The 25,438-nt window shown below is 54.5% G+C and overlaps 1 protein-coding gene across 8 annotated transcripts in view; it reads left to right on the top strand.

Moving 5' to 3' along the window:
• Kifc3 (kinesin family member C3) overlaps positions 1-25,438 on the top strand; it is a 73,053-nt gene that overhangs the window by 44,967 nt on the left and 2,648 nt on the right. For 3 of the 8 annotated variants that reach the window (XM_042672812.1, XM_042672814.1, XM_042672815.1), the window contains exons 3-16: positions 2,475-2,617; positions 6,576-6,717; positions 9,327-9,529; positions 18,274-18,339; positions 18,753-18,875; positions 18,978-19,217; positions 19,605-19,778; positions 20,211-20,358; positions 20,441-20,571; positions 22,140-22,251; positions 23,228-23,409; positions 24,006-24,110; positions 24,786-24,916; positions 25,221-25,344. In XM_042672812.1, coding sequence (XP_042528746.1) covers positions 2,475-2,617; positions 6,576-6,717; positions 9,327-9,529; positions 18,274-18,339; positions 18,753-18,875; positions 18,978-19,217; positions 19,605-19,778; positions 20,211-20,358; positions 20,441-20,571; positions 22,140-22,251; positions 23,228-23,409; positions 24,006-24,110; positions 24,786-24,916; positions 25,221-25,344 — 2,024 coding nt within the window. Of the gene's footprint in view, positions 1-17; positions 92-2,474; positions 2,618-6,575; positions 6,718-9,326; positions 9,530-18,273; positions 18,340-18,752; positions 18,876-18,977; positions 19,218-19,604; positions 19,779-20,210; positions 20,359-20,440; positions 20,572-22,139; positions 22,252-23,227; positions 23,410-24,005; positions 24,111-24,785; positions 24,917-25,220; positions 25,345-25,438 lie in introns of those variants that run through there. The other 5 variants (XM_042672820.1, XM_042672813.1, XM_042672818.1 and 2 more) reach the window with 5 other exon arrangements.

Raw genomic sequence — 25,438 nt, 5'->3', positions numbered from 1 at the left:
CATTTTTAAAATGCCTCTTTATTTCCCTTCCTTCCTCCAGATCCCAAAGATGAGACTGAGGTTTCTCGGTTCCTAAACTCAGAGCTGTCAGGTAATTACAGGGTAGCTGGCAGCCCAGGGCCGGGCGGGCGTCAATCTGGCAGAGCTCCTTCCCTGCATCCTGCCCGGGAGGAGGGCAAGGCTCGGCAGCGGGTTAAACTTTTAACAGTCTGCAGTACAAGGGAAGCAGCCACGTTCTCCCTGGCTTAGCCAGGTTGGGGCAGGGGGTGGAACTCTGCGATCTTGCCAGGGGCTCACCGGTCTCTACCAGAGGCTGGTAAACAAGGTAGGTGAAGTGGCCGCCGGGCTGGGCACCCTGTGTGGTACTGACACCTGATCCTGTCCAGACTTACCCTGGGTTGGTGCGAGGTGTGGACTCCGGCGGGATGTGGGTGCCCTGTGCCCCAGATTATCCCTGCCACAGCCTGTGGTGCCTTCTGTAGAGACCTAGACAGCAGGTGTGCAGGGAGAGGGTCCCTCTGTGTGGGTCCCTGCTGTCCCCTGGGGAGCTGTCAGTGCCAGCTCCCCTTTCTGGGTCATGTCCCAGGTACTGTGAAGGTGGAGGAGGGAACAGCATCTCCGATTGTGGGTGAGGGCTGGATTGCCCAGATTACCCTCTCCTGCCTCTTTCTCTCTCTTGGGCAGATGGCCCTGGTTGTGTGGGGAGATGGCTTTCCAGGTCAGCTGGACTTCAGGAGTTTGCTGTCTGATCTATAGGGAGAGAGGTTCAGATTACCAGTCTGACCCTCTGGGCCATTATTGGGTCTAAACCCATCTGTACAGAAAGGGAAACTGAGGCACAGCACACTTCTGTCTTCTTCCTCCACATTTGCTCCTTCAGTGGTGGCCACAACAGTGCCTTCCAAGGTCTCCCAGCTCCTGGGGTTGCCTGAGGCTGGCACTGGCTTCTCCCAACACCAGAGCTGTTCTGGGGGAGGGATCCCTCCAGGGACGGCTGGGGCTTGTGATAGGGAGACCTGGTCATCTGAAAGGGGCAGATGGTCTCCCCCCAATGATCTCTACTGAGGGGTGTATAAATGTGATATGAGTGTGGCATCTCTGGCTAAAAAATAAAGCAATAGCATTTCTTCTTGGAAAACTTTAAAAGCCTACAGAAAAATAGATGTCATTGCGCATTTTGCGCACTTCTTTCTGGTTGTATTTATGTGTATGTGTGTGCATGTATAGGTCTTTGAAATCAGTGGAATGACATAAACTTTTGTCTATTTTTTTTTTTGGTCAGTTGTGGGGCTTGAATTCAGGGCCTGGATGCTGTCCCTGAGCTCTTTTTCTCAAGGCTAGCACTTACCACTTTGAGCCTCGGCGCCACTTCCAGTTTTCTGGTGCTTAATTGGAGATAAGTGCCTTATGGACTTTCCTGCCTGGGCTGTTTTTGAACCATGATCCTCAGATCTCAGCCTCCTGAGTAGCTAGGATTACAGCGCCCAGCTGTTTTTTGTCTACTTTAAAAACTTAAATGAAGGTCAAATAAAATACCCTGTATGGAATGCAGGTCCAGAGCCTGGCATAGGGTGGGGGTGGGAGGGGGGAGGGAGGGAGGGTCTCAGCCTTGAGCCCTCTGAGGCCCCTCCCACGCTCTCCCTTATTGCCATCCTGAGCAGGGTAGATTGGAAGGGTCAGTTGGTACAGGGAATTTGAGTGCTGGCTCTGACTGAGCACTTTGTTGATCTTGTGATTCTTTACCTGTGAAAGAGAAGAATGTTCTCCTCCCTCCTCAGTGGTCATGATGAGCACATTAGCTCGTCACCTTGATGGCCTGTGCTGGTCATTTCCTGTGTACTTGACACCAAGTAGGCACTTAGTCTTGGTACTGAGTAGGCACCGTCTGTGTTTGATCTCATTCAAGCCTCAACCGAGGGCTATGTAGTTGGTTTGTTGTCCCCAACTTCCAGACAAACACACTGAGGATCCAGAAAGCGCTGGGCCCAGAGCTTGGCCCTCAGAACCTAGGTCTGCCCCTGGGGCCGTGGCCCTGCAGTTTGCCCACTTCCCTGCCCTGTCCTGGCTGCAGTGGGATGTCACGTCCCGAGGGGACTCAGTTTAGCTGGCTCTCTTAAGTGTGCTTTTGGTGAGAACAGGAACCAGGCCATCCAGTGTGGGCTTTGGTCTTAATAAAGGCTGGGTAGAAATTGCCACCTAGAGGCAGCTTGGGTAATGAAGCCACAGCCCTGGGGCGCACCTCACTGCTGGCATTGACTGCTGGCATTGGCTTCTGGCTGCTTTCCACAGAGCGCTTCTAATCAAGAGCCTGCCTCAGTGCCTTTGTGCATGACAGACATATGAGGCGAGTGGGATCCTGCTGGTCAGGGTGCCTGGGCTACAGCAGGGTACAAAAGCTGGACTCAGCGCGGCCCTGGCCAATGGTCCGTAGCCAGCTGTCCCAGAGTCTCACTTATCTCTCTGTGCTGGGACAGGGCGTGGAAAAGACACCCCGGTCAGTGGTGACGAGGACCCCAGCACTCGGATTGCAGCCCGCCCGGCCCTGGCACAGTGCAGAGCCCTCAGCGTGGACTGGGCTGGCCCGGGGAGTCCCCACAGGCTCTACCTGACAGTGCAGGTAAGCACAGGGTCTCTCAGCAAGTGTGTGTGGGGGGGGGGTATCAACTGGAAGGTGCTGACTCCCCCCAGCACCATCCCCCCCTTGTGCATGCGTATGTGGAGCCTTGTGTCCCATCCTGTGTGCCGAAGTTGGCTTCCTCAGCTATCACGCCGCTGATCTCTGGGGAGGTGACCTGGCCTTCCAGCCACGCCCAGGCTGAGGTGTTGAAGTGGGAAGATGAGATGGGCCCGAAGGGAGGAGGTGCTGGGAGGACAGGCTGGTGTGGGGTAGCTGTTTGTGTCGGCTGCGGCTCCCGCCTGTGAGTCTGAGGACCATTGCTCACATTTCCTTGTTTGAAGCGCGAGAATCACATCTAGACAGTCTTTACCAGAACCCCAGTTCCTTCCCCTTACAGTTGCCACTGACTCTTTGAATGTCTGTGCTGGTGTAAGGGCTCAAACTCCTCTGGGCCTCTGGATTGGCTTTTGTTGTTGTTGATGATGGCTGCTGCCCTACCATTTGAGCCAGGCCTCTGATTATTTTTTTTGTTTTTTTTTGGATATTTTTTGTTGAGTGTTTTTGCTGGTGATTGGAGATAAGCATCTCTCTGATTGTGTCTGTGCAGCTGGCTGTGAACTGGGATCCTTTTATCTCAGCTTCCTGGGTAGCTAGGATTACAGGCATAAGCCCCCAAGCTCAGCTTATCATTGACTTTTACTAGGCATATCGTAGAGATCTATGTGTGTGCTTGGTTGTAAAAAATAGCACATAAAAATAGTCACAATGATTACTATTCGCTGATTGCTGTCCCTGAATACAGGCATTGAGCATCTCATTGGTTCTCTTCATCTCCTAAATCTCAAGATAAAGGTACTGTTTTTTTCTGAGTTGTGTGAGTAAAAGAATGGAAACCCAAAGAGGTGAAGTAATGTGCTGCTGCTGGTCACACAGTGAACCAGAACCTAAACCCCGGAACACAACTAACTTTATAACACATGGTATGAAAAACTCACTGTGCAGCAATACAATCTCTACAAAATGAATGCTCTCAGTTGTGGTCTTCTATCTTTGAAAAATCTCTCATGAAGGGTTTGGTGTTTGTGCTTTCAAGACAACCTCTTAATTACGTTTGTATGATTTTGTATGACTATGTTTGTGTTATTTCTACATACTATTCTGTGATTGGCTCTTTCCCCTAAGAGCTGTCTTTACGTCAGTGTATAGAAAACTAACTCATGCTTTTGAAATACTGTATAATATTCTACTTGAGGATTAACCATAAGTTACTGTTGGGTTGTGCATATAGCATGATAATGGAGGGACCACCTAGCATTCTTGAGACCCTGGGTTCTATCCCTAGCACTGCAAAAATATTTTTTCCTTCCTGCTCCTCTGTGCTGTTCCTGACTACAGCGAGCTCCTTAAACTTGAGCACCCAGTAGCTTTGGATGTTTTGGGGACAGCCCAGTTTTCAACAGTACTCACAAAGTCCCTACTGTGTGCCAGTGTCTGGAGCACAGGTACAGTCATACAGGGAAGGAGAGAAATGACCGAGGCTGTCTGGTGGGGGCGCCAGAGAGTCACCTGATGATCACAAATCAGTGGCCAAGGGTGAAGTGCCAGGGTTATTTGGGGTGTGGCTATGAGGGCCCACCATCCGCACGCACAGATCTGCATGGCAGAGCACTTCCACGCGGGCAGGATCAGTGCACCCTGACTGGAGCAAACCAAGGTCTTGGGGCCCCTGATCTGGGTAGGGTCACACATGGATGTTTCTGGAGAAACTCTTGTATTTCATAGCGTTTCCTGGGCCTTCGCACGTGCTTCTTCTGTAAACAAGAGGGTCTTCCTCATGTGATCGGAAAGGTCTGGGAAGAGAGTGGTGCAGGCGAGCAGAGGGTTAAAGAGCTGTTCTTAGCCCTGACTGGAGCCACTGGTAGTTAAATCGGGAGGCTGCGGTCAGAAGCCTCCAGCCCGGAGCTGGGTGGTGGCCCTGTTCTTGAGTTTTGATTACGGGGTGTTGGGCTGGGGCTATAGCCAAAGCCTGGGGTCAGCAGATCTGCTAAGGATTCATCTCAGAGGCTGCCGCCAGCTACCGCTTCCAAGCTCACACCCTCCCAGGCTTCTGTTTACAGGTGTGGCAGGGCCGGGGCTGTAGAGCCAATGAGGTGACCTGGGGGGGGGTCACACTTGGGGACCCCAGCCTCTGCTCTAGTAGCTAAAACCTGCCATGCTGCCTTGTCCCAGACTCTCTGCAGAAATTTTCAGCCTCCCAGGCCACTCACCCTTCCGGTCCCTCGGCCCACAGCCCAGAAATAGTGTAACCTTTGCTCCGGTTAGTTTTGGCAAATGGAAACTTCCAGATGCTGCTGTCACTGCCACCTCCAGCCAGCATGGTTGTGATAGGGTGGCAGTTGGTTGAAGGGTGAGGACAAAATAAAGTCAGGGGGAAATGACTTAAATACAAGAGAGGAAGGAGGGCCAAGAAGAGAGGAGGGCGGACTCAGTGGGCTGCTCGGGGCACTTTTCCATTCTTTGCAACTTTTGATTGGCTTTTTAATGTGCAAAGTAATAAGGAAGATGACAGAAACGTTATGATGGTCACAGCCACATGTCACCTCTTCCTGTGTGCAGTGCTTGTCCTGTGGTTCCTCTGCCCACTAGGGCTAAGAGGTAGAGATTCTTATTATTTCTACATAAGAGAAAGAGCTGCAGGGGTGGCAGATCCCTTGGTCACAGCCACATAATACAAGGGACAAGCTAGGACAAGCTATCTTCCTGGTTAGCTCCCATCCAAAGCTGAGTTCTTCCCCCCCCCCCCCGCCCCCCGTACTGAGGGTTTGCTTGCTTGATAGGTGCCTTACCACTTGAGCCATGCCTCCGGCCCTGCTTCTTGCTGGCTAGTTTGAAGTGTCTAGTGAACTTCGTTGCCCTCAAATTGAGATCCTCCAGATCTCGGCCTCCTGAGTAGCTACACTTACAGACGTGAGCCACTGGTGCCTGGGTTGTGTCTTTTTAAGAAACGTAATGCTTCTCTCCTGGTTTTGAAAATAGAGGTTACAAAGCCACATAAAACCTGTCTTCTGCCTCTTATCCCAGACACCTCCCAGGACTTTAAATGACAAACAAAATGAGATTGTTGTATAAAAAGAAAAATCCAAATGCTGAAAGTGGCTGATGTGGAGGGAGGGGCCACCTTTTCTCTTCTCCCCTTCCTGTCTTGAAGTTACTTTCTGGTCCCTAGAGTTGAAATGGTGCTGGGTTCTGCTCCTAGACACTCTCATCACCTCAGCCCCTGCAGAACACCTACCTCTTACTCTGGGTGACTCTGTTAGCTCTTCCCTGGTGACTTCCATGGACTGCCCTTCCCAGGCCATTCTCCTGCTTTCCTAGCGTCATCTTGGGTGAGCTGTGCTGATGTCTCTGGACGAAGCCCGTCCACCCCCTCTTTTGTGCACTGGGCAGCAGCTCCCCAGCCTCCTTTGGTTCGGTCCCTCCTTGGCCAGGGTCAGGTTCTATAGTCTTTGGATAGCCCCATGGGACGGGGACTAAAGAAGGAAGGGGTGGGCTGGGGCTGCCATCTGCAGGCTGGGCCATTTTCCAAGGGGTAGCAGCAGCTACATTGGGAGTTGTCCTGTGATTGGGGGTAGTGGTGGAGGACAATATTGAACAAGTGTCTCTGGTTGAACGTGAAGCCAAGCATGTTTTTGCATTGGTGTTTCCCATTCCATGGAACCCAGGGACGGCAGAGGGTCCCTGGGGCTCTTTAGGCAGTGCCGAGGGCTGGGACTGTGCCGCCACTGGCTTGCTGTGGAATCTCAGACTCGGGGCCTGTGGTCCCCTCCCTGCACAATGGAGGGCTTGGCCGAGTGGGCTCCTGCCCGCTGTGGCTCCACAAGGAGCCTCATCCCTGCTGGAGAGGGTCCCCCCTCCAGCTCTGACCCTTCATGTGAGGATTCTGATTGTGTCTTGGCAGCAGGCCCTGCAGGACAAGGGGTGCGAGAGCAAGAGTCAGGGGACAAAAGAAGACAAGCTCCTGAAGAGGCCGGCCCCCAGGCGGGACCGCGAGGCCCCGGAAGCTGGTGGCAGAATGAATATAGAGAAAACAGGTAAAGGAGGTCAGTCCACGGGCCTGGAATCACCCTGGTCAAGCCAGCACCCAAGGGAGGCTCCTGCAGAATCCCAGCTGTCCCCAAGCCCTGTCTTCCCCAGCCAGACTGTCCACCTGACGAATTTGAGGTCCTGGCCTCCTGCTCGCTGGTCAGGGACAGTGTGGTCTGTCCCTCTCTCACCCCCCTGCCCCTGCCAGGGCCACCAGGGCCCCACCCAGTGATAAGAGGCCTTGGCCAGCAGGGGCTGGAGTTGGATTTCCCTACTTTTTTTTGTCTTTTCCGGGTGCCTGTCAAAAGCAGGGCACGGATGGCAGCCTCCCAGACGCCACCACGGTCTGCAGCGAGGCCTGGCTCGCTTGCTCTCTCTGTGTCTTGGCCCGGGGGGGTCCAGAGGCACCCCCAGCCCCCCAGGACAGAGCGTTGATTCTGCTGCCCAAAGACTAAGGAAAAGGAGCTGGAGGCTCTGCTGTTCCCTGGCAGTGCTGCACTGTTCTGGAAAAGCTGCCTTGGCTCCCAGAGGCTTCCTGGTCCTGGAAGATTCTGTGGACGCCTTTGTAGTTTAGAGGATCTGGGCCAGGAGTCCTCTAAGCCCAGTGACCTCTGGGAGGGAGCATCCTGGGGCATCCGGGGAGACCAGGGCGCACAGAGGAAAGCACTGGTCTCGTGATGTGTGAACTTGCTGGCTGCTGAATGTGGCCACTCCCTCTTCTAGGCTGAACCCCAGTTGTGTCCTCCAGCTTGTTCCCTCCTGTGTTCAGGGCAGGTGTGGGGGTCTGGCTGAGGGACACCCTAAAAGTGAAGGTCAGCTCTCCTTAGCAGGGAGGCCTGGCCTGCTTGCCCCTCCTGAGCCTGAGTTCTGTGATGGCTGGCATCTTGGAGCATGGCCCTCTGGGGTGGTGTGTGGCACTGTCTGCCCGAGTCCCTTGGGTCTCACTTTGTCCTCCTCCCCCCTTTCCCTTCCTAGTTTCTTCTGGATCTTTCCTCCCTTCTAGGACCCACAGGCCCCTTTCAGCTCCGGGTGTCTGGGCCAGCCACGATGCTGAGGTTCCGTTGAGCCCCACTGGGATGGGGTCCAGGTTGGGTCAGAGCCTCTTGCCTTAGGAGTTGAGTCCTGAATGACAGGGCTTCCTGAGGCCTGTGTGTCTGTCCCCTGGCTGGCCACCCAGGCTTCTTTCCCAGGGCTGACTTGTGGATCGGACACACTGTTCCCATTTCCCATAGGACGCCCCTGCCTACAGGCCTCTTGGGGGACAGAGGCAGCGCTCTCTCGGGTGCAGTCCAGGACGTTCTGTTCTACACCGCAGCAGTCTGTGGAGGGCCACACTGGTCACACAGCACCCGTGGCAGCCCCGTGTGGGGGCCTGGAAGCATCTGTCTGCCCTCACACTCTCTAGAACAGATCACCGAAGCTCAGCCAGCTGTGTGTGACTAGTATGCCAGGTCACATGCAGGCCACACAGCCAGGGTCACTGTCCAAGCAGAGGGCTCACTGGTCAGCAGGTGTCCTGTCCCCTCTCCACTCTGGGGGAGCTTTGTGGGGCCAGCCCCCAGCTCTCTGGAAGTGGAGGCAGCTGGCCCCCAGGTGTTCCTCCTGTCCCTCCCACCCCTCCCAGCCCCTGCTGGGACTGTCCCGGCCTTTCCCGCTGCAGCCACTACTCCTGCTGCCCTCTGCTGCTGGCCACGGGGCTCTGCAGGCCCAGGTCCCACTTGCTGCCGGCCATTGGCCACAGGCAGTCCCTTATCACTCCCGAGAAAACCAGGTGGGTAGGCTCACTGAACAGCAGCCACTCCCTGGGAAACTTTGAGGGACCACCCTTGTCCCTCTCCCCCCGCCCCATTCCCTTGAACTGCTGTTAGCTCCACTGCCCACAGGGGCCCAGGCTCATTCTTGGCACTCAGGGAGCAGGCTGTGACAAGCACCCCAGGCCCCAGGAGCAGGTCATGGGGCCTTGATTCCGTGTCTTCGTCCTTTGTCCACCTGTCTGTCTTCTCTCTTGCCCCTGGTGACAGGACAGTGGAAGGCGTGGGAGGAGGAGGACTCAGGCTGAGGCCCCGCCCGGCTCCCCGGTATTTACCCCATTCCTTGTGCCTGTGTGGTTCCCACGTGCAGGCGTGTCACCCCCGGAGCTGGCCTGGCTGCTCCTGCCCCACGGGCTGGTCTGTCTGTCCTGGTCTGTTGCGCTTGCACACGCTCCCCTAGTTCCCTCTCTGGGCACAGGTGACCACTTCCTTCAGGGGGGCATCTGGGGAGTCTCTCCTCTCCTCTTAGGGCTCCCCAAGCCTGTGTTTTCTGTGTGGAATGCCTTTTGCCAAAGGCAGTTGCCTTCAGCCATCCATGGCCAAGGGGGTCCAGCCCCTCCGTCCTGGAATTCATTCTGAGAGGAATCAGTCTTGGTTTGGGATAGTTCTCTCTCTCCTGAGTGCTTCCTCTGAGGCAAACATGGAGGTCCCCGCTGACCGCCCCCCTTGCCCCCCATTGCTGCTGCCTCCAGCCCCCACTCCCTGCTTGCATTCCTCCCTATCCCCCAACAGTCTGCCCTGCTGTGATGGGCCCTCCGCCCACCCACCCGTGCAGGACCTCAGGCCCTGCTCATCGGCGGCTCCTTTGCTTGTAGGTGGGCGGCTCTTTGGCAGCGGGAGGTGCTCCAGCCTGTCGGGGTCACCAGGTGCGGCCCCTGTGGTACACAGGATGGTGGAGGCCATGTCCCAGCTTCAGGAGGAGAAATCCCAGCTTCAGGAGGAGCTGGTGGTCCTGCGGGAGAGGCTGGCCCTCCATGACAGTGACCAGCACGCCACATCCACCCAGCTGCAGAACCAGGTACCGGGAGGCAGGGATGGGCAGAGCAGGTCAGAGGCGACTGCCCGGCTGCCAGGGCCCCACCAGGCCATTGGCATAATGGAAGTAGATTGGGGGCTCCTGTCCTCTTGGAAGGTGCTAGAGCTTGGCCCCTGATTCCTGCCACAGACCAGGTCTCCCCTCCTGCCTCTCCTGCTTCCTGTTACTTGGGCCTGTACCTGCCCCTCGGAAGCGCAGTCCAAGGCCATTGTTTGTCTCTGTGGCTGGCTAAGTCTCCTCCACATGCCCTGGGGTCCCCAACACCATCAGCCAAATCATCCTCATGAGGGCTCTGGTGCCGTGGCCAGGCCACAGGGTCCCTGAGCAGGGCCCTCTGTGGATGGTTCTTCTGTGAGCAGCGCTCAGTCTCTGTCCCGTGAGCCAGCAAAGGGACCCCATGGATACTGTGGCTTGACCTCAGCTCAGCAGGCAGAATGTGTTTCGTTTTTTCTTTTTTCTTCGCTGGTCCTGGGGCTCGAACTCTGGGCTGGGGCACGATCTCTGAGCTCCTTTTTGCTCAAGGCTGGCACTCTACCACTTGAGCCACAGCACCACTTCTGGCTTTTTCTGTGATTAACTGAAGATAAAAGTCTTACTGTTCTGCCCGAGCTGGCTTCGAACCCGTAATCCTTAGATTTCAGCCTCCTGAGTAGCTAGGATTACAGGTGGGAGCCACCAGCTCTGGCTTCTTCTGGCTCTTCTCCAGAGCTGCTCCCCATGTTCCTCCCCTTCCCCCAGTACTTTACCATCACCCCACTGACTGGGGTCAGCTCTGTCTTCCTCCTGCCTGCCCCAGGCCTGCTTCCGGTTTGCGTATCTCTAGACCAGGGCATGGAGCTGGGCACCAGGGACATCCAGGAGTTCGGGTGGCTCCTGCCCTGTGGAGGCTCTAATCTGGGGGAGATTGGGAGGATCTGTTGCAGCCATGTAAAGGAGGGAGAAGGACAGGGCTCTGCCCGACGGGCACGCGTATGCCCTGAGGCCAGTACTGGAGCTAAGTTCTAGTGCACCGCAGAGGGGAAGGTATTCTGAGCCCGAGGAACAGCCAGTGTGTGGGGATGGTATGAGTAGAAATGGTGGTGAGTGCAGGCCCCAGGTGCTTCTCCAGGGGGCTGGGTTGGTCCAGGGCCTGCCCCGCAGCTCACCCTTGGCCCAAGGCTGCTCTGTCCTTCCTGGAGTGGGCTCCCAAGATACGGCCTGGAAGCAAGAGTGTGTTTCCATTGTTGTTTTGACACAGGGCTTCACCACGTAGCCCAGGCTGGTTTCATGCTCAGTGATTCCCCCTCCCTCACCCCGAGAGCTGGGATTACAGGAGTGCACCACCATATTTGGCTCTAGTTTATTGCTGCTTTGAAGAGCTTTGTTGAGGTAGAATTCACATGACCATAAAATTCACCCTTTTAGGCAGACCAGTGTTCATAAGAATATTAAGATAGGAAGCACCTATTGCTTTATCTAATTTTAGGCTGTTTCTTATCACTTCAGTTTAATGTTTTTACATAATTTTTGTTATTTAAAAGTTAAATAATTTTATTCGTATTTAATTTTAAACCTGTAATGCACTCTTCCCCTGACCTCTCTCCCCAGGCCCTGGCATCTGATAATCTACTTGGTATTTTTTTTTGCCAGTCCTAGGGCTTAGACTCAGGGCCTGAGCACTGTCTCTGAGCTTCTTTTTGCTCAAGGCTAGGGCTCTACCACTTGAGCCACAGGCCACTTCCACCTTTTTCTGTGTATGTGGTACCGAGGAATCGAACCCAGAGTGCGTGCTAGGCAAGCACTCTACCACTATGCCACATTCCCAGCCCATCTACTTGGTATCTTTATGGATTTCTTTCTGATGTTTCATATAAATGAGATCTCATCACACGTGAGTGGCCATTTACAACTTCAACTGAGGGGAAGGCAAAGGTAGAACACCAGTTTTACCTGGCACCCTGGTCTTTGTTCAAGTTTTAGCCAGGAACTTTCTGACTGCTAGCTCTCTTCTAGAAAGTTGTCAAAATGTGGTCCCTGAAGCTCCAAGTCTCTGAACTGCTCTCTTAGTTCCTTCCCTGTGGCTATATAGCCAACCCCATGGGCCTGGACCATGGGGCTACTGCTCTGTGCCTCAGTTTCCACATGTGTGCAGTGATAAACCAGACGAGTCCCTGGTGCTGCTGCCGAGCCTTTTGCCATCCCCAGGAAGACTTTGGGATCCAAACCTGGGAACAGAGTTTAGTTCTGGCTGGGCCACTGGCCAGAGACCCAACCATAGGATGTCAACTCTGAGCCTCGTTTCCGAGTCCTTAATCCTGTGACTAATAACTGTGGCTTTGTGGTTATTAGGGCATGGCCAGGAACACAGATGGCAAACTGCAAAGTGTGGTGCCTCATGGGGTGGCACTCCTGGGGTGGTACTTGCAGTGTGACACTTGTGGGTCCTCTGGTCTCCTGGAGCCACACAGCAGTTTGAGGCTGATGTTGATGTACCAGGTGTTCTGAATTTGCTTTGCTCAGCAGCCCCCACATCGGGCACATCCCACTTTGTGTTCCTGGTGCCTGGGTGCTGACCTTGTCCAAATGTGCCTGCGTCCGGTGGCTGCCTTCCTGCCCCCAAAAGGCCATGAGGCCTAGCACAGGGCCAGGGCTCAGCAAGGGGCAGCCGGACTTGTCTCTCTCTAGTTCAAGGCCCATCACTCAGCAGCCAGGTGACCACAGGGAAGTTGCTCAGTCAAGGCTTCCCCTCCAGGAACCCTGGCTTTTCTCCCTACCCAGTGAGACCTGAGCACCTGCTTCTTGGGACAGGGGGTCAAAGGTGAGCGTCTCCAGAAGCCTCCTGCCCCAGGCAGAGCTGGAAGGGTGGATGGAGCTGTGCTGCCACGGTTGGAATCTGGGCTTGGGAACTTTTGCAGGCATCTCACTAATGGCACAGGGAGCCCTGGCACAACGGTCTGCATGTCAGGCACCTGGGGAACCCAGGCCACAGGGCCACAATGGGCCCTGGTAGGAGGGGGCCTCAGCCCCGGGGCCATGCAGGTGGCTTTGAGCTCCCCTGTGCCCTTGAGTCTCCAGGTTCCTAAGATCCTGTCAGGGCTACCTGCTGCTCAGGTGCACCCACTCCTTCCCCCCCTGCACTAAAGGTGGAACTTGATAGCTGATTCTCAGTTCTGGAAACCAGAGGACTGGCCTCTTATCTATGAGATTGTATAGTATGAGCCCTTTCATGATTGGCTAATTTCACTTCAAATAACAGCATCAAGGCTCCTCTGAGTTGTAGCAGTTGACAAGATATTATGTGTGTATGTGTTTAAATTTTAAAGTGCTGGGGCTCAAACACAGAGCTTTACATGTGCTAGGCAAGCAAGCTCTCTGCCACTAAACCACATTCCATCCTGTTTATTGTTTTAATTTCTTTGAGATAGGTTTTTCTGTATAGTTCAAGCTGGCCTCTAACTTGGGATCTTTCCTCCTCTACCTCCCAATGCTGGATGACAGGTGTAACCACCACTCCACATCGTTTTTAAAAATTTTTGTTGTTGTTGTTTCTTTTTGTTTGTTTGTTTGTCGGTTGTGGGTCTTGAACCTCATGATCTAGGTGCTGTCTGTGAGCTCATTTGCTCAAAGCTAGCACTCTACCACTTTGAGCCACAGCACCACTTCTGGTTTTTGGAGTGGTTCATTAGAGATAAGAATTTCATGGGAACTTCCCTGCTATAGCTGGCTTCAAACTATGATACTCAGATCTCAGCCTCCTGAGTAGCTAGGATTACAGGCATGAACCACTGGCACCTGGCATTTGTTTCTTTTATTTCTTGTGTTTTGGAGGTCATATCTGGGACATTGCTGCCAAATTCAATGTTACAAAGATTCCCCCTATTTATTTTTTATTCTTTTATATTTAAGAGTTGGAGTTTCATGTCTGACATTTAGGTTTGTGATGCAATTTGAGTGAATTTTGGTCTCTTGCTTAAGGGTCCAGCTGATTGCTTTGAGGGTATTCAGTTTTCCCAGCACCAAATGGCACCTTGTCAAGGGCCATTTGAATGTCCACGTGGGGTTTATGGCTGTGTTATGCCAGTACCGCACCGCTTTGGTTACTGTAGCCTCGTAAGTTGTGAAGTCAGAAGTGAGACTTCTTCAGTTTTCTTTTTCAGAGTCATTTGTCCACTTAGTATTCCTTGAGATTTAATGGGAATTTTAGGATGGATTTTAAATTTCTTCAGAAAATGGCAGTATTGTGGTTTGCGTTCAGGGTCTTGCACTTGGTAGGCAGGCACTCTACTGCTTGGGCCATACCTTATCCCCTTTGGGCATTTAGGTTATGAATCCCAGAGAATGTCTCCCTTTTTTGCTCAGGGTCAGGCTCAGACCCTGCCCGCACCTCCCCCTACACACAAACACACCTCCTGAGAGGCTAAGACCTCTTGTGTATGCCTCCATGTCTGGCTTGTGTTTTTGAGAGGGAAATCTCTGTATCTTTTGTCTGGGCCAGCCTTGGACCATGATCTTCCCGATCTACATTCCTATGTAGCTGAGCAGGCATAAGCCACCATGTATTACTGAAATCTTAGCACTGCTGTGAAGGCTGAAACCTAGGGCTCTGTGCATGCTTGACCACTGAGCTACCACTGAGCCACACCCCCAGCCCTGACAACAGTAACTTCAGCACATGCCCATAGATGTCTCCCACTCACTGGCCTTCCAGCCATGCTCTCTAGTTGTCAGTGTGTAAGTTTTTAAACTTCTTAAATTTATTCCTAACCTTTTTACTCTTTTGCTTGCAATTGTAAGTGGGATTATTTTATTTCTCTTTTACTGATATAAAAATAGTTGGTTTTTGTGTGCTGATCTAATATCTCACACCTTAGTACAATTTCTTAGCTCTAACTGGCTTACCTTTAAAAATCAAATTAGTTGCCAGCATTTATATGTGTGTATATATAGGTGTGTATGGGAGAGGGTACTGGTACTTGGGCTTGAATTCAGGGATTGGGCACTGTCCTTTAGGTTTTTCTGCTCAAGGCTAGTTCTCTACTACTTGAGCCACAGCTCCACCTCCAGTTTTCTGGTGGTTTAATTGGAGGTAAGAGTCTCAAGGTGCGCTGATGGCTCATGCCTGTAATCTTAGCTGCTCAGGAGGCTGAGATCTGAGGATCGTGGTTGAAAGCCAGCTCAGGCAGGAAAGGCTGTGAAACTCTTATCTCCAGTTAACTGCCAGAAAACCAGAAGTTGAGTTGTGGTTCAAAGTGGTAGAATGGGCTGGGAATGTGGCTTAGTGCTAGAATGCTTGCTAGCATGCATGAAGTCCTGGGTTCAATTCCTCAATGCCACATAAACAGAAAAAAACTGGAAGTGCTGCTGTGGGTCAAGTGGTAGAGCACTAGCCTTAAGAAAAGAAAGGCTCAGGGACAGAGCCCAGACCCTGAGTTCAAGCCCGAGGACCAGCAAAACAAAAACATCATCACAGTGGTAAAGTGCTAGCCCTGAGCAAAAGAGCTCTGGAGCAGTGCCCGGGCCCTGAGTTCAAGCCCCATGACTGACAGGAAAAAAAAAGTCTCAAGGACTTTCCTGCCTAGGCTGGCTTTGAACCAAGATCCTCATATCTCACTCTCCCAGGAAGGTAGGATTATAGGTTTTGCGAACACTTAAATCTGTTAACGTTCACACAAAAATTGGGATGACTTTTTATTACCAACAGTTGGCCTTCCCACGTGGCAGCCATCGGCTGGACTTGAGTGGGGTGAAGGTCATGAGCATACTGCAGCCCGCATTCCTCCTGCTGCCACACCCTGTGCCAGCCTCCCCCACAGACCCTGCCGCTGCACCCTCAGCCACCCAGCACTCATCCTGCACGCACTGATTAAGCACCTTTGCTGCCAGGCACTGGGAGCACAGCCCTGCATGGCCCTGCTATTCTAGTGCACACTGGGGAGCCCTCATCCCAAATCCTAAACAAGCTCCACGCGATGTGCTGGGTTAGAAGGCTGGGGATGCACAGAGTACTTCATGCACAAGATGACTAAAGTATCATTGAAAGTTACAATATTTTGCCATTCAGCCCGTGTGTGTGTGTGTGTGTGTGTGTGTGTGTGTGTGTGTGTGTGAAATACAAATGAAATTTGTACTTACACTTGGGTCCTATCCCTGAGAATACTCCAAAATCTTTAAAACAACCCTGAAATACAAAAGCAGTTTCTGGTCCCAAGCACTTCAGCTAAGGGAGACTTGTTGTTTAATAGAATATATTAGAAATGCAGGCCCCTCCTGTACAGTTATGCATATCGGCTCATTTAATCCTCAAGACAGCTGGATCGAGGTAGCCCCATTACATGAGGCAATCGAGAGGCACAGAGAGGTGAGGAGACTTGTCCAAGGTTACCAGTGGATAAGCTGAGGCCGTGATCAACCTGGGCAGTCACTGCCAATTGGCAATCTCAGTGCTGTTCCTGCCCATTAGTATCGGAAGGACCCAATGTGATCCCTTGGTGGTAGAGACGTCTGTGTGGCAGTGGCTGGTCAGTCCAGGCCAGCAGGCACCTGGGCAGGATGGGGATGGGTGGCTGTAAAAGGGGTGTTCTCCTGGCCCCCTCAGTTTCTTGTGCTGACTCAGCAAGGCTCAGCAGTGCTGTTGGGAGAGCCCCGTCCCCTGCCCCCCCCTTTCCCCAGGCTGCTGACTGCACTGGCTGGGCGTGGTGGGAGGTAGGGAGTAATAGGCAGGTTGGCTCAAGAGGCCACCCTGGAGCAGACAAGCAGACTTGAGCAGGCGTACCCCACCCCTGGGGCGTGTAAATATAAATGTAGGTTTGTGTCAGATCAGCAAACAGGCAGGCCTCGGCTCCCTCCACCCCCAGTAGGGCAGGGCCTCAGTGTCTTTAGCTTGAGCTGGGGGTGGGGAGGGTTGTCACCCCAGCCCTGGCCAGCAGACTTCTCACCTCTGCGTTGTCCTCTGTGCCCTCCAGGGACAGGAGGCTGCTGTCACCTGCTCGCTGATGCTGGAGCATGCATTGCGGCCCCCTTGGTTGCCACTGTGGTATTTATTGAGCATCTATTGTGTGTTGGCTCATGGGCACAGGCCTATGGCTGGGTCAGCTGTGGTGGTCGCAGGGAGATTGTAGGGCTGGAGAGCTATTTTTTTCTGCCCAGGGCCAAGTGGGTATTTATACCATCCTTCGCGGGCCTTACAAAATGACCAGTTCAGGCACACAGCCGCAGCAACTGGTACGCAGCCCAGGAACATACCTGTCTGCCTGTGCCAAATGATTTTGAAGGGCTTATATACCCGTCACCCCTCTGCTCACCACCCCTGCGGAGGAAGACCCTTCTTCTGGCCCCTGTCTTTTCTACCCTTACCGCTCCTAGCCCTGTCTGTCTCTGTCCAGTTCTCTGGACATTTTGTTCGTTTCTAACTTCTTTCCTGCTGGCTCTCAGGGGCTCCAATGAGTAGCATAGTGGGACAGGCATGATGGGGACACGGTCACCTTGGCCCAGATGCCCTGTGGCGTCCATCCGCCTCTCAGCTGGGCTCCCCTGTCTGTTGCCCAAGATGCACCCCAAAGGTGTGCTCAGGATTTGACATCTCCGACCGGAAGGCCTTTTACCATCTCTTCCTCAGCACCCCCCCCTCCCCATGGCCAGCTCACCCTTAGTAGCAGCACCTTTGCAAGGGTGCCTCACAGAGTTTCAGCAGAGCAGAGCACCCGGGGTCCCCATTGTGATGTGAGAAGGGGGTCTAGCTGGTTATCGGCTGGGTAGGGGAAGTGGTGGCTCCAGCAAGCACCAAACCCCACTGGAGACGGTCCCAGGAAGTTGGGGCCTGGCATCATCCTAAGCAGGAAGAGCCCCTCTTCTTTCAGGGTGGGAGGAACAGTCTTTGAGACTTAGCCATTACTGGACAGCGTGGAGAATTTGCCAGCTCTCAGTGCAGCTTGTTTTTATTATACTCAGTGTTCTCCCTGGTTTTGGTTTGTTTTTAGTGCAAGTACTGGAGCTTAAACTCAGGACCTCACACTCTTTATGACTATGGACTGAGAGGCTGCCTCTCGTGAGCCTCTCTTCTTCCCTCCAGCCCACAGCACCCCTCACTCCAGGCTCTCAGTCAGATTAGGCATTAGTCCTGGGCACTTGGGTCCACTGGTCCAAGTTTGTCCCTACCTGCTCAGCCCATGGCCCAGTGCTCTCTAAGGAAGGAGTGTAGGCCAAGGTAAATGGTTGCAGGTGACCATGCAGGACCCTCCCTTGTTACCTGCTCAGCCTCCAAGAGGCCATGAGCCACTGTTCCACCTTGGGGGATCCAGGCTGGCACTGCTGGCCTGAGCCTTTGCCTGGAAGTAGGGACGGATTCCTGGCCCACTTCCTTGCCAACCCCACTCTAATGTAGGGTAGCCAGCTCAGGGCTTGTGGGGCCTGCAGTCCGTACAAGTTGGAGGCTCTTTGTTAAGATAATGTGAAATTATAGATAGGGACCTCAGATGGGGCATGTGCCACGAGGAGGCCCAAGTCTCCCTGGGCACTGCTCCTGGGGCGGCCAGGCCAGCGGGCTGGGCTCCCCTCCAGCCCTCCCTGAGAAGCACAGGCTGGCTCTGTTCCTGCGGGAAGAGTGCACGGACTGCGCTGTTGGGAGCAGACTGACTTTCTCTTATCTGGAGTGCCAGGCACAGTCTGGTGCTGAGGTTGTGGGTCACAGGTCACTGGAGCCACCCCCAGGCTCCCAGTGCCCCTTAACCCACCCTGCTCTGTGCCCGCAGGTGGAGAATCTGAAGGAGAAGCTCATTAGCCAGGCCCAGGAAGTGAGCCGACTGCGATCGGAGCTGGTGAGGCTTCCTTCTGGTTCCAGCCCGAGGAGGGGGCAGGTGCCCGGTCTCTTCACCCCATCACTGACCCCTCCCACCTCGGCTCTGCCTTGAATCCCTGCCTGGCCAGCACCTCAGTGGGCATGTGCATCCCAAGGGCAGGAGGTTGGATCTGATTCGCTGATGTACAATAGGAGTGTGAACTCTGCATAAATGTGACTTCTTGTTATTTTCACACTCAGGAAAATAGACCCAGAGGGGCGGGGGCAAGCAGGGAGCGAGCTCCAGCCTCCCCCTCCTGCCTCCCTTCCGCTGTCTGTCTCCCTGAGCTCCTGCCTTCTTCCCTCTCCGCTCCTCACCTTCCTTGTCTCTCCGCACTGCTCCTTTCTCCCTGCCCTTGCCCCATGCCCCCGCTGGGCCCCGGCTCTCCGCAGGGAGGCACAGACTTGGAGAAGCACCGGGACCGGCTGATGGTGGAGAATGAGCGGCTGAGGCAGGAGCTGCAGGAGCTACGGGCGCAGCCTGCGGCGCCCTGCCGGGGCTGTGAGCACAGTCAGGTGAGCTGGTGGGGTGAGCCCTGACCCTAGGTCCCTAAGGCTGTGTCCCTCACACTGCCCCTGCCCCTCCCTCTGTCCCCTGGGCCTCCTGATTGTCTGCAGGAAAGCACCCAGCTCCGAGACAAGCTGTCCCAGCTGCAGCTGGAGGTGGCAGAGAACAAAGGCATGCTGTCAGAACTGAACTTGGAGGTCCAGCAGAAGACGGACCGGCTGGCCGAGGTAGAGCTGCGGCTCAAGGACTGCTTGGCTGAGAAGGCACAGGAGGAAGAGCGGCTCAGCCGGCGCCTGCGGGACAGCCACGAGACCATCGCCAGCCTGCGGGCCCAGTCACCACCAGTCAAGGTGAGCCACAGCTGGGCAGCCTTGAGCAAGTGCCCCGAGCAAGCCCTGGACTCAGCTCAGGACTGGCACAGAAGAGGGGCTTGTGGCGAATCACCTGGTCTAAATGGTTCCTTTGGGTTCTTTCCTGTTTTGCTCTGCCTAGAGCCAGGCAGAGGGAACTAGCACCTCGAAAGGGATGTTCATGCCAGATCCAGGTGCACCAAAGCTTCTAGATTCTGCCCTGCCTATCAGTGGTGCCCAGGCTGGGCTGCAGCCGACGCCCAGCAAGCTCTCATTAAGATGAGAGGCTCCTGTAGTTTTCAGCAGGGTTTCTTTGTGGGTGATTCTTGGAATGTGGCTGCTGGCATCAGAGGGCGCCCATGGTGACATCCTTCCTACATCCTGTAGTACGTCATCAAGACAGTGGAGGTGGAGTCATCGAAAACCAAGCAAGCCCTCAGCGAGTCCCAGGCTCGGAACCAGCACCTGCAGGAGCAGGTGGCCATGCAGCGGCAGGTGCTGAAGGAGATGGAACAGCAGCTTCATAGCTCACATCAGCTGACAGCCCAGCTCCGGGCTCAGGTGTGCAAGCCACTGTGGGGAGTCGACAGGCTGGGTGAAAGCCAGAGGCGAAGCATTTGGGGAACCCACAGGCCCAGGGTCCAGTCCTTCTTCCACTTCCTGTCTATAGGACCAAGGGAAGGTTTTGCTCAAGTCTCTGTTTCCTCATCTCTAACATGATCTGGTCACAGGAACCTCTTTCCAGGGCGGGCTCAGGTGCATCACAGGATATGCTCTCTTCCTGGGGCACGCGGCTTAGATGCCTGCTCTGTGCCTGGGACAGACTGGGCTGGTGCCAGAGAATGGCTAGGAGGTGGTGGGACAGAGAAGGCCATTCCACCCTTTTACTCCAGTGTGTGGTAATGGGCCTTGTAGCACTGGGAGGACTTGCAGCAGGAGGGCGGGACTTCCTTCTGCACCCAACCCTGAGCTTTCTCTTGTCCTGGCCACCAGATTGCCATGTATGAGGCAGAGCTAGAGCGAGCACACGGACAGATGCTGGAGGAGATGCAGTCCCTGGAAGAGGACAAGAACCGGGCCATCGAGGAGGCCTTTGCCCGAGCCCAGGTGGAGATGAAGGCTGTGCACGAGAACCTGGCAGGTGAGCCTGCCAGCTGGGCTCTGCCTACCCAAGCCAGGCCTTATAGCCGGTTCACATCACAGCTCACCCTGTGTTTCCACAGGCGTCCGGACCAACCTGTTGACACTGCAGCCAGCCCTGCGGACCCTCACCAATGACTACAATGGGCTTAAGAGGCAGGTTCGAGGCTTCCCAATGCTGCTGCAGGAGGCGCTCAGGAGTGTCAAGGCCGAGGTGAGCAGGGAGTGTGTGAGCTGGACCACAGAAGCCCTGGAGCCATCAACCTGAGGCTTTCTGCCCCAGCTCCCAAGCTACAGCCCCATCTGGCTCCCAACACATGGACACGCCTGTTTAGAAATAGATTGGGACAAGATTTGTATGTTTGTCTTACTATGATTGCTTATTCCCCCCACCCCCTTTTTGGAGACAGGGTCTCATTTGTAGCTCAGACTGACCTTGAACTAAAGATCTTCCTGAGGGCAGGGATTGTAGGCATGTACCATCATGCCTGGCTCTGTGTGTCTGCACACGGACACCCATACACCAATAATGGAGCTTGAACTCTATCCCTGAGCTTTTTCACCCAAGGCTCGTTAGTGTTCTGTAACTTCAGCCACAGCTATACTTCTGGGTCTTTTGGTGGATAATCAGGGATAAGAATCTCCTGGACCACTCCTGCCTGGGTTGGCTTCAAACCATGATCCTCAGATCACTATGATTATAGGTATGAGCCATTAGTGCCTGGCTTATAACTAGCTTTTCTTTTTTATCATGGGGCCTGAACTCTGGACTTGGGTGCTGTCCCTCAGCTCAAGGCTAGTGCTCTACCACTTGAGTCACAATGCCACTTCTGGTTTTCTGGATCCTCAGATCTCAGCCTCCTGAGTAGCTAGGATTACAGGTGTGAGCCACCAGTGCCTGGCTTGTGTCTCACTTTTTAGTTATCTTTTAAACCAAACATGTTCACATAGTACAGCCATGCTACACATAGCCTTAAGTTTGAGTTTAATTCCTTTTTTTTTTTTTGAGATAGATTCTCACTATATAGCAAAGGCTGGACTCAACCTTTCAGTTTTGTTGCCTTAGCCCCCAAGTGCTGGTATTCTAGACAGGCATATCATAGCCCAGATTTCTGTGTTTAATTTTTCCCCACCTTTGATGCTAAGATGGAGCCAGAGGCTCATGCATACCAGACAAGCCTGGTGCCATGTTCCCAGCCCCTCATTTAGTTTTCTAGAGCTGTAGTTACACAGTATAAGAACAGCCGGTGTTACTTGCCTCTTATGTGTCTCCCCTGTGCTGAGCTTTATACCTGATGGCTCCTTGAGTTTGTGTGACTGCTCTTCAGAGACTTAATCTTTTCAGAGAACAGAAAATAGTTCTTGGCTGGGTACCAGTGGCTCATTCCTGTAATCCTAGCTACTCAGGAGGCTGAGACCTGGAGGATACCAGTTTGAAGCCAGCCTGGAGAGGAAAGTCTTGGCTAATCTACAATTAGCCAGCAAAATAATGGATTGGAGGCATGGCTCAAGTGGTAGAGCACCAGCTGTGCATTTGAGTCCAGCTGAGTTGTGTAATCAAGTGTTTGTGCTGTGCAGTGAAGGCTGAGCCCTACTCTTTGCTTGTTCTCGGTTGCTGGCACTCCGTTTCCCCCTCTGTAAAATGGGTGTTCTTTGAGAAAATGCTGAGGTAATGTATGCCAAGTACTCAGCTTGGGCAGGAGACAGCACCTGTGGTGGTTAAGGGGAGGCTGTGGAGCCAGCCCCTTGGTGGCTTTGTCATCAGAGTGTGCATGCCCCCAGATTGGCCAGGCTATTGAGGAGGTCAACAACAACAACCAGGAGTTGCTGCGCAAGTACCGCCGGGAGCTGCAGCTGCGCAAGAAGTGCCACAACGAGCTCGTGCGGCTGAAAGGTGAGTGCAGGTGGCCCAGCAGGGCTTGTACCAGCTCCTCCCCGCCTGTGCACCAGGCATCCTCAGAGAAATATCCCAGTCCTCTGTCCACAAGGGAACCGGCCCAGAGAAGTCAAGGAGCTTGGCCCAGGGCCAATGTGTGGCTGGTCATGATCCATCTTGCTCTTGAACTTGAGTCAGTGGTCAAGTTTCTTCCCATGGCAGTTATTCCTAGGCCTTACATGGCTGAGGGGCAGGGCAGGGCAGTGCTGTGTGGTGGCTGACCTGGAGCCCCCTCAAGCCTGAAGCTCACAAGCTCTGAGAAGCATCTGCACCTGCCCAGTGCTCGGTCTATGGCAGATAAAAACGCCCTTGCCTTCTTCATGCTCATTTTAGTTGGAGTAAGGGTGATCACTAGTCACCCTGAGAACCCCAAGGGTTCCCCCAGGGTTGAAGGGAGCCCTGAGAGCCATCCCCTGGGTGGGAGGGCGTTGGGAGCGTTTCACGTAGCTACAGACAGAACTGGAGGGGACAGGTGGACAGGGAGGGAAGGCAGGGCCCTGCTGGCTTGGAACCATCTTGTGCCACCAAGCACTCCTGTGCTGCCCCACTGTCAGTGCCCATCACCATCAGTTCTCTACCTCCTGGCTGGTCCTGTTTGCTCATCAGGTGCCCAGGCCCTGTACTGGCATTCAGTGCCCTTTAGATCAAGTCCTGTTGCTCAAGGAGGAGACTGAGTCCATGGAGGAGAAAGTGCCTGAACCCTACCAGTGGCCTGTCCTTTCCTCCAAAGGCACAGCACCCTGCACCCCCCCCCCCCCCCCGACACCTGAGTGAATCCATTCTGTGTGAGACTTACTAGTTAGGGCTTGGCGGGCCATCTTGCCCTGGTGAACTTTTCTTTAAAGACAGGGGCCTCCTGTGGCTGCTGATGGGCCCCGGGTGACAGAGTGGAGGCAGTCTGTTCTTGACCCAGCTCCATCTCCATCCATCCCAGGAAACATCCGGGTGATTGCTCGTGTCCGGCCAGTCACCAAAGAGGATGGGGAAGGACCCGAGGCGACCAATGCTGTGACCTTCGATCCTGATGATGACTCCATCATCCACCTGCTACACAAGGGCAAGCCTGTGTCCTTCGAGCTGGACAAGGTCTTCTCCCCAGGGGCCTCACAGCAGGACGTAAGTCTCACCCTATGGGGGTGAGGGAAGAACAGATGCCCGAGGAGAGGGGGCAGAGCTAACAACGAAGTATAAGAGTGGGGAGCAGGATGAAGTGTGGAACTAAGTCTCCCCAACTAGCAGCTTCCTCCTGCAGCCATCACCCTGGAAGCCCAGTGGTGAGCCTCAACCATGATAGCACCGTGGGGTCACATCTCTGCTCAGGGCTAGCCTGCCAGGCCCATCTGGCCTGTGTCCTCCTTTCCCTGGGTCTGGCTTTCCCTTTGCTGTTCACTGGCAGGCAGGCAGGCCGGCAGGCCGGCCCAGGCCTAGGCCTGAGGTGGTGCCAGGCACATAGTAACCTCTTTTTGTTTTCTTTCACCCCTCCTTGACAGCAGAGGAGCCAAGGGTGGGCCCTAAACTCCATGATGCCATCGGTGGGCAGCAGCCAGGCTGCCCACTGCTGTCCAAGGCAATGACTTCAGTATGAGCTAGTTGAAGTACCACATGCTGTTACCAGTGAAGGAGACTGTGGGCTGGAAGGTGGCAGGGCCTGGGGGGGGCCCTGGTCCCAGCAGCCTTGGAAGCTAAGTTCCTCACTGACTCGTGTCCTCCAGGTGTTCCAGGAGGTGCAGGCCCTGATCACCTCTTGCATTGATGGCTTCAACGTCTGCATCTTTGCCTATGGCCAGACAGGTGCAGGCAAGACATATACAATGGAGGTATGGAGGTGGGCGCCTGCTGAAGGGGTGGGGTTCTGAGCACGTGGACCAGTCCCCACTGCCACAGGGGCACAGTGCCACCCTGGGGAGGTGGCATTGGGGTCCCAAGGGAGCTGATGGACCCACCCTTGGCATCTGGATAGTTCTGTGGTAGAGGGAGCACTGGGCCTCAATCATGCTAGGTAGTTGCACGCTTAGACTAGAAGAATCAGGCCCCCAGGCAGGACTGGGAGTGGGGAGGGCTGTGAGAGGGGGAGGTGGGGCTTCTAGGGCCCAGGCAGGGACCCTGAATTTCTTCTAGAAAGGCAGGTGAGCCCATGGCTCTGTGGGCACATCTCCACCTCTACTACCCTTCCACACCCAGAGCCTAAGTCATGGCTACCTGACATTGAGCCTGAGAGAACAGTGGGAAGGAATTAAGAGCAGCCCAGGAGGGCCACAGAGTCTGTGATGCTCAGCTGTGTGCAGGCCGCGCCAGGCCCACCCCCTGCTCCGTGACGTGTCAGGGCTGAGCTCTCAGAGTGGTAGTGGTGAAGTCAGATGGAATGGGTACAGGGCACTTGGCACCAGCATGTAGATGGGAGCCTGAGGCCAGGAGGCTGGCCAGTGAGGACATGGGGTGAGGGGTGACATGCTGTGTGAGCATGAGCAGGGTCATGCAGGATTTCCTTCCAGGGAACCCTCGAGAACCCCGGCATCAACCAGCGGGCCCTGCAGCTGCTCTTCTCTGAAGTGCAAGAGAAGGCCTCCGACTGGCAGTACACCATCACTGTCAGTGCAGCCGAGATCTACAACGAGGTCCTCAGGTGAGCCTTGGGCCCTGGCCACTGGGGGGCCGTGGTGTGGGGAGGGCAGCAGAACCTTCTTGGTGGAGTCAGGTTCTTTGCCACAAGTAGGGCTGACTCAGCTCAAGAGGGCATGGTGTTGGTGTTGGCGGTGGCAAGAGTGGGCAGAAGGCCTTGCCCAAGGGCACCTCCCTTGGGCTCCATAGGGCTAGAGAAGAGGCCAGCCTGGCCCTTCTGTGAAGGTGTGATGGGGTACGGGAGGGGCACCTTCTAGGCTGGGGTCTGGTGCAGGTCCAGCAGAGGCCAGATGTTCCCACCTATCCAGGGATCTGCTGGGAAGAGAGCCTCAGGAGAAACTGGAGATCCGGCTGTGTCCGGATGGCAGCGGGCAGCTGTATGTGCCAGGGTTGACAGAGTTCCAGGTGCAGAGCGTGGAGGACATCAACAAGGTGAGGGAGGGCCTGGGGAGGGGTGGTTCTAGGAGTTGGGGAAGTGCTGCAGGAGAGCTGCCCTAGAGCAAGACAGAGCACCAATGGTGGGCCT

The sequence above is a fragment of the Dipodomys spectabilis genome, unplaced genomic scaffold (assembly GCF_019054845.1).
Source record: "Dipodomys spectabilis isolate Male_0828 unplaced genomic scaffold, ASM1905484v1 ptg000773l, whole genome shotgun sequence".
Lineage (NCBI taxonomy): Eukaryota > Metazoa > Chordata > Mammalia > Rodentia > Heteromyidae > Dipodomys > Dipodomys spectabilis.
Note: the sequence above shows the minus strand (reverse complement) of the source record. Positions and strands in the feature narration are given on the sequence as shown.